The sequence below is a fragment of the Pelophylax lessonae genome, assembly GCF_965119305.1.
Source record: "Pelophylax lessonae genome assembly, chromosome: 11".
Classification (NCBI taxonomy): Eukaryota; Metazoa; Chordata; class Amphibia; order Anura; family Ranidae; genus Pelophylax; species Pelophylax lessonae.
The window spans coordinates 65,619,309-65,631,746 of record NC_138778.1 but is presented as its reverse complement, the minus strand read 5'-3'; the positions used below and the strand labels follow the sequence as shown (position 1 = coordinate 65,631,746).

At 39.5% G+C, this 12,438-nt stretch overlaps 1 protein-coding gene across 1 annotated transcript in view; it reads right to left on the bottom strand.

Annotated features, from left to right (window-relative positions):
- The window catches only part of ST6GALNAC1 (ST6 N-acetylgalactosaminide alpha-2,6-sialyltransferase 1), a gene marked incomplete at both ends in the record, with an annotated part of 243,784 nt that overhangs the window by 60,162 nt on the left and 171,184 nt on the right, over positions 1–12,438 (bottom strand). The window contains 2 exons of the mRNA XM_082272737.1: positions 3,314–3,452; positions 12,337–12,438. The exon at positions 12,337–12,438 is cut by the window's right edge and continues 73 nt beyond it. Coding sequence (XP_082128863.1) covers positions 3,314–3,452; positions 12,337–12,438 — 241 coding nt within the window. The remainder of the gene's footprint in view (positions 1–3,313; positions 3,453–12,336) is intronic.

Genomic DNA, 12,438 nt, shown 5'->3' with positions numbered 1-12,438 from the left:
CAATAGTTATGTAAAACGTACGTCCAATCATTTAATAGATGATAGACCCAGAAAAGTAGAGGATTGGAACTGCCCTGTGCAAAAACATTGCACAGAACAGGTAAGTATAACATGTTTGTTATTTAAAAAAAAAAAAAAAAGAGCCTTTAGTATTACTTTAATACATGTAGCAATGACTCCCTAGGGAGCTGCTGGATTGTTCCTGCGTCTCCCATTAGTGACTTACCCTTAACTGGATCGGACGCCTCACCAACACACTAGTAATGTTACAAAATTGCTTTATTAGGGCCAGGACATACTGTACCCTGCAAAGGTAAACATTTGCATTGATAGCAGGGTTTACTCCATATCATAGGGACAAGCACTTTTGTTCGCTCTTATCAGATGTGGAGGGGTTTGCCAAATGCACTGGGTGCATACAGGACAGCGATCCAGCTGACAAGAATGATAATCCAGAGTGTGGAATAAGAGGAAAAGAGAACAGTGTGGAAAAGTGAACATTTAGAGATGTAATAAATTATTTTGCCTGCCTGCTATTTTTAGGCCCCACCTAAACCACTACCCAATGGAAGTATAGGAATACATTCTGCTGGCAGTGGGGCCCTTAAACTCTTGTTGGAGCACTGACTTTAAAAAATGTATTTGTAATCTACAGTGGAAAGCAGGCAAATCCATCTGCCATAACAATGCTCCAACATCAATATGCAAGTCAAAATCAAACAAGGGTTGGCCAACTGGACTCTCTCCATTGAAGCTGTGTGGTGCCCTCGGGTCAGCAGTTTGATCCCCATAGACCAGATGAGAGGTCATGCCACACTTTGGGTCTTTCCTTTTAATCCTTGTCTTTTCACCTTATTGGAGTCTCTGGCCAGTCTCTGGGGTTCCCTCATTTGCTTACAGCAAAGAAGCTGGCAGCTCTCTTACAGCTCCTGTCTCACAGACTTCTCTGATCGAAGAACAGCATACAGCGGGTGGCTCAGATACATCTCTACACCAATGGATCTTCTTGGTGCTTAGTGGGAATGCAAATGGATAAAGATCTAGCCTCAGAAAAGTTATCCAATTCCAGTCCTTCTCTGGTCACCAACAAAATGGCTGCCAGCCTTCCTATACTGTCGATGTTCCCTCCTCTTACCTGGTACTTCCTGTCTATGTTGCACCCCTTTTTGTTTGTACCTCTTCTCCTCTTTTCTATTGGCAGCTATCCATCAAGACCAGGGGAGGAGAAACAAGCTCCAGGATGGCCAACAATGCTTGAGCTGTGTGGTTCCGCCTTTAAAGTGCCCCCAGCTAGATCTTCACGCATATTGTGAAGTTGAACTTTAATAGTCCTGGAGTCCATAACCTTTGTTATGTGTTGGCACTTGTTTTTATATGTCTATGATATTTGCACTAAGATACTATTGTTTTTATATTTTACTAGTAATTGGAATCACACCTCTATTAAGGTTTTGTTTTTAATAGCAATAAACCCGACAAAATTATAATTGATCCTGCTTAATCTAAACAAGAAAAAAGCAAGTCACCTTTTAAGATAAAGGCCAATAGTGTGCTATTCAAATATTCTGTGGCGCTGTTGCTTGTCTATTTTGTGAAGTCATTACGTTTTAGCATCTTCAATCTTATATCTATGAATAGTCTTTTTCTCTGTCTGTCCAGAGCACAGTAAAGTCATTTTTGTGAGCCCATAAATAATTGTGCAATGTCAATATCTAAATAACATAGTGGAATGAATATATAGAAAGCTTAGATATTGCAAAAAACAAAATCACAAAACTTTATACAAAGAAAAACACCTCATTCACACAATATAAAAATATTTATTCTACATAACTAGTAAAGTAGACTCTAAGGGCGGCCATAGACAGAGCGATTTTCTTTCCTGCAAAATCGTTCAATTTCTCCATCAACACAGTCAGTGGCGGATGCCTTTGTGTTCTCCCAGTGGGGGGGCAAGGGAAGCCAGGAAGCCATGCCTACCAGGAGAACACAGTGATTATTGGGCGGTTGTACCCAAGTTGATTGATCAATCCCCTTGGGTATATTCAGCCTGCCCATACATGGTTCAAATGCCCTGCTAAAGATTGCCTCTAAAAAGTATTAAAAGCTTGAAAAAACAAAAAAGGCCTTGTAACGAAAAAAAAAAAATTGGCTCCTCTATGTATCTCAAAATATTATTGATTGATACTGATTAAAAAGATACAATTAATGATATCTTCATTAGGAAAAAGAGAAGAAACAAAATTAATTTGTAGCACCCTCTAGTGTGTGCTAGAAATAGTGTAGGTTGTGTTAGAGTAAGTATATTTAGTTTAGCTCGGGTCTAAGCCTGAGCTTTAGCCATGTGTTTCCTTCTACATTGTGCCATCTCTATTTTGAGAGGGATCTTGAGGACTTCAATGCTGTGCTCCACCACCGATGGCTTTTTTTATAGTAAATCTGCAGCAACTTTCCATGGAGGGGTGAAGTATACTTACTGTATGTATTACAATTATGTTTATGCAGACACTCCAATGATTTAATTTGCATTTGAACAGTGGCCACCGTTAACATCTGCCTGAGCTGAATACTCATTTTTTTTAGAACTTTGGCTTAGCATTTGAGCACTTTAGCATTGTATGTCTACATTCTGTTTTTCCCATGGAACTTTGGAAGACAGAATACCTGTACCTAATACAATTTTACTACTAACTACAGCATTGCTATGGCACCTTCATTTATGTGACTATTACTTGATTTGCATATGTGAGATGATATGTGGATGGTCCTTATGCTCATACGCAAGCCATGGAAAGGTGCCTGATGATTTTTATTCCTTTTACAGGGATACTTTGAGGATTTACATATAAATTGTACATGCAAGGAAATGCTTAAATCTAATGATTATCTGTGCACTTCAGTTTCATAAGTGCTTCACAATATGCTCATGCTGATTCTGCTTCCATAATTCCACCTACATGTGTTCAACTTTACCAAGGACTTATCAATCAAATCCTGACTTTGCTTTCAGTTTTGCATGCACTTTTTTCCCCTCTGCTTTTTCCTGGTGATCTGACCAGTGATACACCTCCTGTATCAGAGTGCCTCTACTCTGGATGAATGAGCACAGGGGGCATCTTTGGCCAGAAGCATTTATTCGTGACAGCTGTGAAAATGCTGAGATGTTTGCAGTGCCAATCTTTTTTGGAAAAAAAGGTAAACCACAGGGTCACGTTAGAAAGAAATTGTAGTATTTGTTATCCATAATCCATCTATTCAAAAATAGAATATGAAGAAAGAGATGAGTTTGGCCCTCCTGCTTTTCAGGCATTACCTTGTCCTGTGGAATTTTGGGGAACCCTTCTCTATGTAACAAGATCAGAGAGGATAACATGGTGAAAGCAGTGAATCCATAAAATGAGGTCCGGACTCCCACATCCTTTTCATATCCGCTGATTACTGCTCCATTGACACTAAGAACAAAGAAGGATAGTGGAGATGAGTACATATTAACAGTAATTGCTCAACTGGACAGCATACTTGAAATTTAAAAGCTAGGATAATCATTGACGGTATGATGTCTGACTGCATATTGGTTATCACTTTTGTACCCTTCCTTTTTTTGTAAAAGTAAAAGCTAGGATAAATATGTAATGTAAATATAAAGTTTAAAGCTGAGCTCTGGGATAAAAAAAAAAATTATCCAAACACAGAAGGCATGTGTATTCTTGAATCTTGGTGTGCTTTGTGTATTTCTTCCAAATCTGTGCCAGATTTGTGAATCCAAGCGTAATCTTTGCCTCTGTGCAGGAGCTTTCTGTAATAAAGACCAGGTCACTGCTGCTCTCTCTCCTTGTGCAGGGTGGCTGGTCTTGTTTCCGCCCCCTCCTGTAGTTTTCTGCAGGCAGCCTGTAGTGGGTGGGGCTTGCTGTGTCCCACCGACAGCTCTCTACACAGGATATGTACGGCACATTGATGACGTCACTGCTACTTTTTACAAGTTACTAAATGAGCTTTCAAAGGCATTTGGTGCACACAAAATGGATTTATAACCTTTGTGGCTACTGAAGAATATATTTGAATAAAAGTTTTTGTGTCTGGATTTCAATTTTAACCACTTTCTACCAAGGCAATTTTTTCATTTTTCGCACACATTTTTTTCTAGAAATTACTGTAAACCCCCTAAAAAGTATATATTTTCTGAAAGTAGAGACCCTGGAGAATAAAAAGGTGGTAGTTGCAATTTTTTATGTTGCTTGATATATGTGCAGTTATTTATCAAACGCATATTTGTAGGAAAAAATACAATAAATTGATTTTGGTGCAAACCAGCACAATATTATACCAAATTTTGTGGCAAACTATAAAGGATGGGGTTCGCTTTGAGTAAATTGATAACATGCATGTCAAGTCTTAAAATTGCACATCGCTATGGAATCCCAAAAAGCTATGTGGTCCCCAAACAAATTCTCAATAGGCAATGATTTAGAGTTAAACATAAACTATTGCTCTAGGATTATTACTCTCACTCTGAGGTTTGCGACAATACCTCACATGTGTGGAGCAATTGATGTTACTTACACATTCTCACCCTAAGCTTTTTTTATGGGATGTGTGCGAGGGTGTTTTAATTTCTTAAACGTATTTTTATTTATTTTATACATTTTTTACACTTTATTTATGTATTATTTATTTATTTATTTTGTTGCCACCATGTAGGGGATTTGTTATCCCCCTATTTAATAGCAGGGCAAGTGATAAGTCCCCTTTATAGGCGGGTGCCCCTTTGAGAGCCATATAAAAGTGAACGGGAAAGCCCTTCGGCGACTCTTAAAACCCAAAAGCAAACATTTATCATATTAAACAATAACAAAGGGAATGGCCCAAGGGACTGGCCATAGGAAAACACATATCAAATATTAAAAGTATGCAAGTTTTTTTGCACATAATAATGTACATTTAAAATCCAATATTGACAACATGATGAATTCATCCATAGAAACAACACAAAAAAGTAATGAGACAGATTCATAAGATATACAACTTCATATATGAATAACAGTTGGTACTGTATAGGTCTTGTTATGCACAATATCATGTAAAAGCAACAATCTGTGCGGCATGAATCTCAACACGAAATGTTTGATTCCCTTCCTCAGGAAAAGCACAGATGTGTGCAATGAGTAAAATGAATGAACAATGCAATAGTAGGATCAGATGAACCATGCAAACCTACTATTGCATTGTTCATTCATTTTACTCATTGCACACTTTCACTTATCACTAGTTTTTTCACCCTTTTTCATGTTATCTGTTCTTTATAATCCATATAGTAATTTTGGTCAATTCACTACACTTCCTGTCTTTTCTTTATCTCCTCATCTTTGCACATAGCACTTTGTTTAACCACTTTAAGACCGGAAGGATTTGCCCCCTTAATGACCAGGCCACTTTTTTCAACTTGGCACTGCGTGACCTTAACTGACAATTGCGTGGTCGTGCGATGCTGTACCCAAACAAAATTTACGTCCTTTTTTCTTCACAAATAGAGCTTTCTTTTGGTGGTATTTGATCATCCGTGCGATTTTTATTTTTTGCGCTATATACAAAAATATAGCAACAATTCTGAAAAAAATCAATATTTTTCACATTCTGCTATATAACATTCCCAAAAAAATGAAAAATCTAAATTTTTTAACATTATAGGCCAATTTGTTTTCTGCTACATATTTTTGGTAAAAAAAATCTCAATAAGCGTATTTTGATTGGTTTGCGCAAAAGTTATCGCGTCTACTAACTACATAGTTACATAGTAGGTGAGGTTGAATAAAGACAATAGTCCATCCAGTTCAACCTGTGTAGGTGTGTGTGGCGGTAATCATCTCACATAGCCCTGAATGTTCTGATCCTTGAGATGTACGTCTAAGAGTCTTTTGAAAGCCACCATACTACCCGCAGAAACCACCTCTTGTGGTAGAGAGTTCCACAATCTTGTAGCCCTAATAGTAAAGAACCCCCCACGTTGCCTGAGGTTAAAACGCTTCTCCTCTAATCGCATTGTATGCCCTCGAGTCCTTATGCAATCCCTTCGACTGAACAGCTTTTTTTCTAAGCTGAGATCCCCATTGAGATATTTATAAATTGCTATCATGTCCCCCCTCAGGCTTCTCTTCTCCAGGGAGAATAAATCAAGCGATTGCAGACGCTCTTGATGATTAAGGTCCTCCAATCCCCTAATTAGTTTAGTTGCCCTTCTCTGGACTCTCTCCAGCTCCAACACATCCCTCCTGAGGACTGGCGCCCAGAACTGGACAGAATACTCCAGATGCGGTCGGACCAGAGTTTTATATAGTGGAAGGATTATAGTCTTATCTCTGGAATACATCCCTTTCTTTATGCATGCTAATATTCTGCTGGCTTTGGCAGCTGCCGCTTGACATTGCATGCTATTGCCTAGTCTGTCATCAACCAAGACTCCCAGATCTTTCTCCATTTTTGATTCCCCCAAGGGTTCCCCTCCTAATGTGTATTGTGCTTTTATGTTTCTAGTCCCCAAGTGCAAAACCTTGCACTTCTCCACATTAAACCTCATTTGCCAAGTCGCTGCCCACTCCGTTATTTTGTCCAGGTCATTCTGTAGGATATCTGCTTCATGCTGTGCAGTTATTGCCCTGCCCAATTTTGTGTCATCTGCAAAAACTGATATCGAACTACTGATCCCGTCCTCAATGCTTTTTATGAATAAATTGAACAAGGTTGGTCCCAGGACTGAGCCCTGGGGGACCCCGCTTACTACCTCAGACCAGTCTGAGTATGCACTGTTTATTACCACCCTTTGGACACGTCCTTTTAGCCAGTTCCATATCCAAGAGCAAACCCTGCTGTCGATACCTGCAGACCTTATTTTATAAATTAAGCGCTTATGGGGAACTGTATCAAACGCCTCTGCCCCTTTTTGAATATTGAATATTAGCTTTCCTCCAATCACCTGGTACATCTCCTGTCCTAATACTGTCAGCAAAGATCAGGAACAGTGGTCTAGATATAACCTTACTGAGTTCCTTGAGTACTCTCAGATGTACGCCATCCGGGCCTGGTGATTTGTTTTTGTTAAGTTTATCCAGCCTTGCCCTGATTTCACCCTCTGTTAGCCATAGTGGCAAGTCCTGTGTATTACTATTAACCATACAGTCATGGTAAGTGTACCCCTCCTTTTCCTGTATAAAGACTGACGAGACAAAAGCATTCAGCACGGTTGCTTTTTCAGTGTCCTCTGTAACCATCATCCCATCATCGTTAATTATGTGTGCAATATGCTCTGCCCTAGTTTTTTTGCTGTTGATATATTTAAAGAATTTCTTTGGGTTTTTTTTTTTACTATCCTCCGCTATTTGTCTCTCAAAGTTTATTTTAGCCATCTTGATTTCGTGTTTACTTTTCTTACTTGCCTCCTTGTATCGATCGAAAGCCAATACTGTGCCCTCTGATTTATATTTCCTGAAGGCCAATTTTTTTCCCCTAATAAGTTTTTTAATGCTACAGTTTAGCCAGCCAGGTTTGGCTTTGTCTCTTCTAAATTTATTTCCCATAGGAATGCACTGCAAGATGCATTTGCTTAATATGTTCCTAAAGCATTCCCATTTTTCCTCTGTGGTCAGTGATCCCAGGGTTTGGTCCCTACAGGAAAGATTTATGTAATTTTTATTGTTTTTTTTTGTACTAGTAATGGCGGCGATCTGCAACATTGCGGCGGACAGATCGGACCCCTAACTGACATTTTTGACACTTTTGGGGGGACCAGTGACATTACTACAGTAATCAGTGCTAAAAATATGCACTGTTACTGTAATAATGACACTGGCAGGGAAGGGGTTAACATTGTGGGTGATCAAGGGGTTAAATGTGAGCCTAGGGGAGTGATTCTAACTGTGGGGGGCGTGGCTTGTGAAATGAACATAGAGACCTGTGTTCCTATATAGAAGGATCACATGGGCTCTATGATCATTCCAGGGAGAAGAACGGTCAGCTGTGTTCACAACAGTTGACCGTTTTTTGGCTCTCAGTGGGGAGCGGGGAACGGGAACAAGTGGGGGCGGGAGCATGCCGCTGGCGGCGCGCGCTCACCCCCTAGCCTCCTGCTCGCGGCCGACGTACAGTTACGGCGGTTTGCGCAAGAGAGGCTGCTTGCTGCAGTACATCTGCGGCGGGCGGTCGTAAAGAGGTTAAATGATTATATTTTTTCTTTGTATGAGGATTGGTAATATACTCATATTTATCCCATCCACCTCCTCTATGTGCACTCTGTCTTAGGCTCTTTACTAGTCATTTATTTCTTCTGATTGATCAGCACACTGGGTATACATCACCTCCATGTTTCACTGCTTGTCCGGTGTCTCTTTCTTTAATTACTTTTTTTTCCCTTACTTTTATGTTGTTCAAGCTTTTTACTATGTTTTTTTGTCTTTAGATACACATCTGTACTTCTCCTGATCAAATCAAACATTTCACAAAATGCGTTGAGCTTCATGCAGCACAGATTGTTGCTTTTACATGATATTGCGCATACCAAGACCTATACAGTACAAACTGTTATTCATATATGAAGTTGTATATGTTATGAATCTGTGTCTCATTACTTTTTTGTGTTGTTTCTATTGATGAATTTATCGTGTTGTCATTATTGGATTTTAAATGTACATTATGATGTGCAATAAACTTCTACATTTTTAATATTTGGTATGAGTCTCTTTAAAAGTCCCGTGGGCCGTTCCCTTTGTTTTTGTGTACAAATTTGGGACTGAGACACCATTATATTCTACATATATCAGCGCTTTCTCCTTGTATTTATTATATTATAGCTTGACAATTCTTAGATGTGATGGCTGCACTGATTTTCTTTTTGAGGCTTTCTTTCCTTTATTTTCACCTGGTGATCCAGCCAGTAAATTTTGTTGTTTTTTTAACAGAACAAGCCTTATGTAGATGTAGCAGGGTTGGGACAAACCTTTTACCACTGACAGAGGTGCTTACAATGACCAACTTTTATTTATTTATGTAAAATCTTTAGCCCAAAAGGAAAAAAAATGTTTACTGTACTTGCCTATAAAGTGTGACCTGAAGTTTGCCTTCAGTTTGTTAGTGTATCTAAATCTGCTAGTCCATCAAACACTCCCCTCCTCCCTGACAATGCCGCTGTCCAAAGGTGCCTTCTGTTCTCCTTCAACCAGAGTGGGGGCACTCTAATACAGGAGGTGTGTTACTGGTTAGATCAGTGGGTGAAAACATAGGGAAACCCCTAAGAAGGAAAACGAATGCAGCTACCACAGCTAATGATTGGTAAGCTGAAATATATTATTTTTTTTTATTTGGATTTAATACCGCTCTAAAGCTGATATAGCTGCAGCGGCTGTGAACTGATTTAACCACTTGTCTACCATGACGTTTATAAACGTACCTTGGTAGACAAATGGTTAAAGTGGTTGTAAAGTTAAAAGATTTTTTACCTTATTGCATTCTATGCATTAAGGTAAAAAAAACCTTTTAAGTGATGCTCCCCCTGCAGACCCCACTAAATACTCACCTGAACCCAATCACGGTCCAGCACTGTGCACATCTGCAGCAGTCTTCTTCCTTCTTGAGGCTCTCACAAGCTGGCTGAGAGCAGAGGGAGACATTGGCTCCTAATGCTGTCAGTCAAAACCTCTAAGCATAGAGCGGGGGTGGTGCTGAGCCAGGCTGTGTGTCTGAATAAAGGCAAACAGCCCAGCTCGAGAACGAGCCTGCACGAGTGCCCCCATAGGAAACCGCTTCCTATGGGGGCCCTTAGTGGTGGTGGGAGGGGCAGGAGCACTGGCAGGTAGAACTGAGAAGAGGAGGATCGCAGCTGCTCTGTGCAAAACCATGTGTGGACCATTTGTGGACATGGTGGACTTCTAATTCAATCAGGAGTGTTGTGTTGTGGCTCAGGAGACACATGGGATTGTTCAATTCTGGTTAAGTGGTTCCTTTATCTATGCCATCTAACAGTACCCATGCACAGAGGCTGCTGTACAATATACTCATTATTTTCCCTTCTCCCATTTTGCAGCTTCCTTTCAATCCCTAGATAGCAGCTGTGAAAATCTATGTATAAATATCTTTACATTCAGCAGTCTGATGTCTATGGAGTCTTAGTCGGATACAATGAAATCATCCCTTCTTCGCTGATTGGCTGGAATTGTTATTTTTATTTTTTTAATTTTCCTGAGCGCACACCCAATTGAAAAAAAAAAGTAGACAATCTGGTAATGTGGGAAAATGTAATTGTATCAGTGCAGACTTTACTCTCCAGGTATGGACATCAGACTAGTAAAGGTAGAGTGGATATTTATTAACAGTTTTTACAGCTGCTATATAGAGATTGCTAGAGAGCTGTGATATAAAAGGGAGGATCCAATAAAGTGTTTACAACAGCTTCAGGGGTGTAACGACAGATTGTAGGGTCTCATAAAAATTTTTTAATGGAGTCCCACCTATTACCTTTTTACATGCAATTGCTCTATAAACCTAATTATACCTCTTTAACTGTGCTTTTTTTTTTCACATTATTATCATGAAACATTAGAGAAAGCATCATTGTTTTGGCATATTCAGTATCCCTTACCTGATCTATCATTACTTTCATTATTCAGACATTGTTTCCAGTATTTTGGGATAACCTATATGATCAGAAGTTCAAAAAAACATTTTTTACATCTATTATGAGGGGTGTCCTGCACCGTCAGTGTAAGACAGTTGACAGTTCAATGAAATGTGTAGAGTTCCAGCTCATTTCAACTCCTGTGATGTCTTAAATGTGATAATTAGCTATGGGCTGAACGACCCCCTGGTCGATTTGCACCAGAACTTTCAAACATTGTGAAACCCCATTAAAGTCTATGGGACCTAAACTGGAAAAATCAAATGTGCCCATTTTGATGGCTTATATTGCAAGTAATTGCAAAGAAAAGTTTGTAAAAAACATCATTTTTTTTAAAGAGCAGTGATTTACTGATGCTTAAAGTGAAAGCATCAAAATGAGAAATAACAATAAAATTGAGAAATTCCTTTCAATGTAGTACCTGGGGGGTTCCTCTAGTCCAAGCAGTCAGGTCTGCTTGAAAAAGGAGCGCGCATCATTCCTCTTCTACCTATTGCGCATGTTCTGAAATGCGTTGCATTCCTATGACGTCAGGAGGAGCGACGCCAACATCCATTGTGCTTTCCTGCCCTCGTTTTCATCTAGTTACTTTGCCGGCCGGAGATAGAAGGACATGAGCAGGACACAGCACACAGCGTCAGGACGGGCTTCTCCGACCCTACTCCTCCAGATGTCCTTCACTACATCTCTACTCTACAGGCTTGTCACAGAGAATTGATAATGTGAGTCTATGTATTGAAATAAATCTTGTCATTAAGTCTACACTTAGAGGTGCCTTTTGTTTGTTTTTACATCTTTGGGGAAGCTGCTTCCTCTTCCCCCCTTGAAGGGCAGCCCTATGAAGTGGACCTACTTCACCTTTGTCCAGGACTTTCAAAGGACTTTATTCTAAGGACTTTATTTGGACTCCCTATCTGCACTTACAGTGCAGTGTTCTGCATAAAGGTGTTCTCGCATCAGCGCCCAACACTTTATTACCATTAGAGGGTTGGGGTGGCCTGGTGCTTTTAAATAATGCCCGGATGCAATACTGAAGTACTGAGAAGGTTGGTTATACTTTATGTATGCATTTCATGTTTCCGTTTTTAAATTTGAATGGAATATAGTGTTAAAGTGGACCTGAATTCAAAAAGTGAAGATTTGTTATATTATATATAGATAAAGTCTACTTTTTTGTATTGAAGATTTCCCAAAACATAGCAGTGCACTTTCTGTGCCTAGGCACACCAGTGCCTTAAGGCTTAAAACTGTATATTTACAGAGTATATTTCACTCTTGTGTTGCTTACTGTTGCCCTTGCTGAAGAGAAAGCTGTACCCAAGGACCTGCAGTGAAGCATCTTCCTGCTTTGGCTTTATTAATTCAGTTGACCTTTAGGATTATGGGTGGATTATAAGGCTGTATCCAATTTTCTACTCACTTTTCTCACACAGGCTCATCTGAAATGTATGGGCATCATGTTAGTCTATACATTGTTTTTGAACAGTTTGGTCTAAATCTAGATTGTACAAAGAGATGGGAACATGTGAGGCCAGATGGTTAGCATGAGGTGTACACCACTTTTTCATATACCTTGGGGTTTACATTATTACAAGAATAGGTCAAGTTTTTTTTTTTTTTTAAGGAAACAAGGGTTATGGTTACTATTTATCTATTTATTTATTGTTGCAACGGCTTACCGGAATACATAATCATGTTCATCAATCTCCCTGCCAAGACCTGACGCATTGAGAATACCTCCATTCCCAACCACAGCACAGCTAATGCAGCGTGGAAACTTG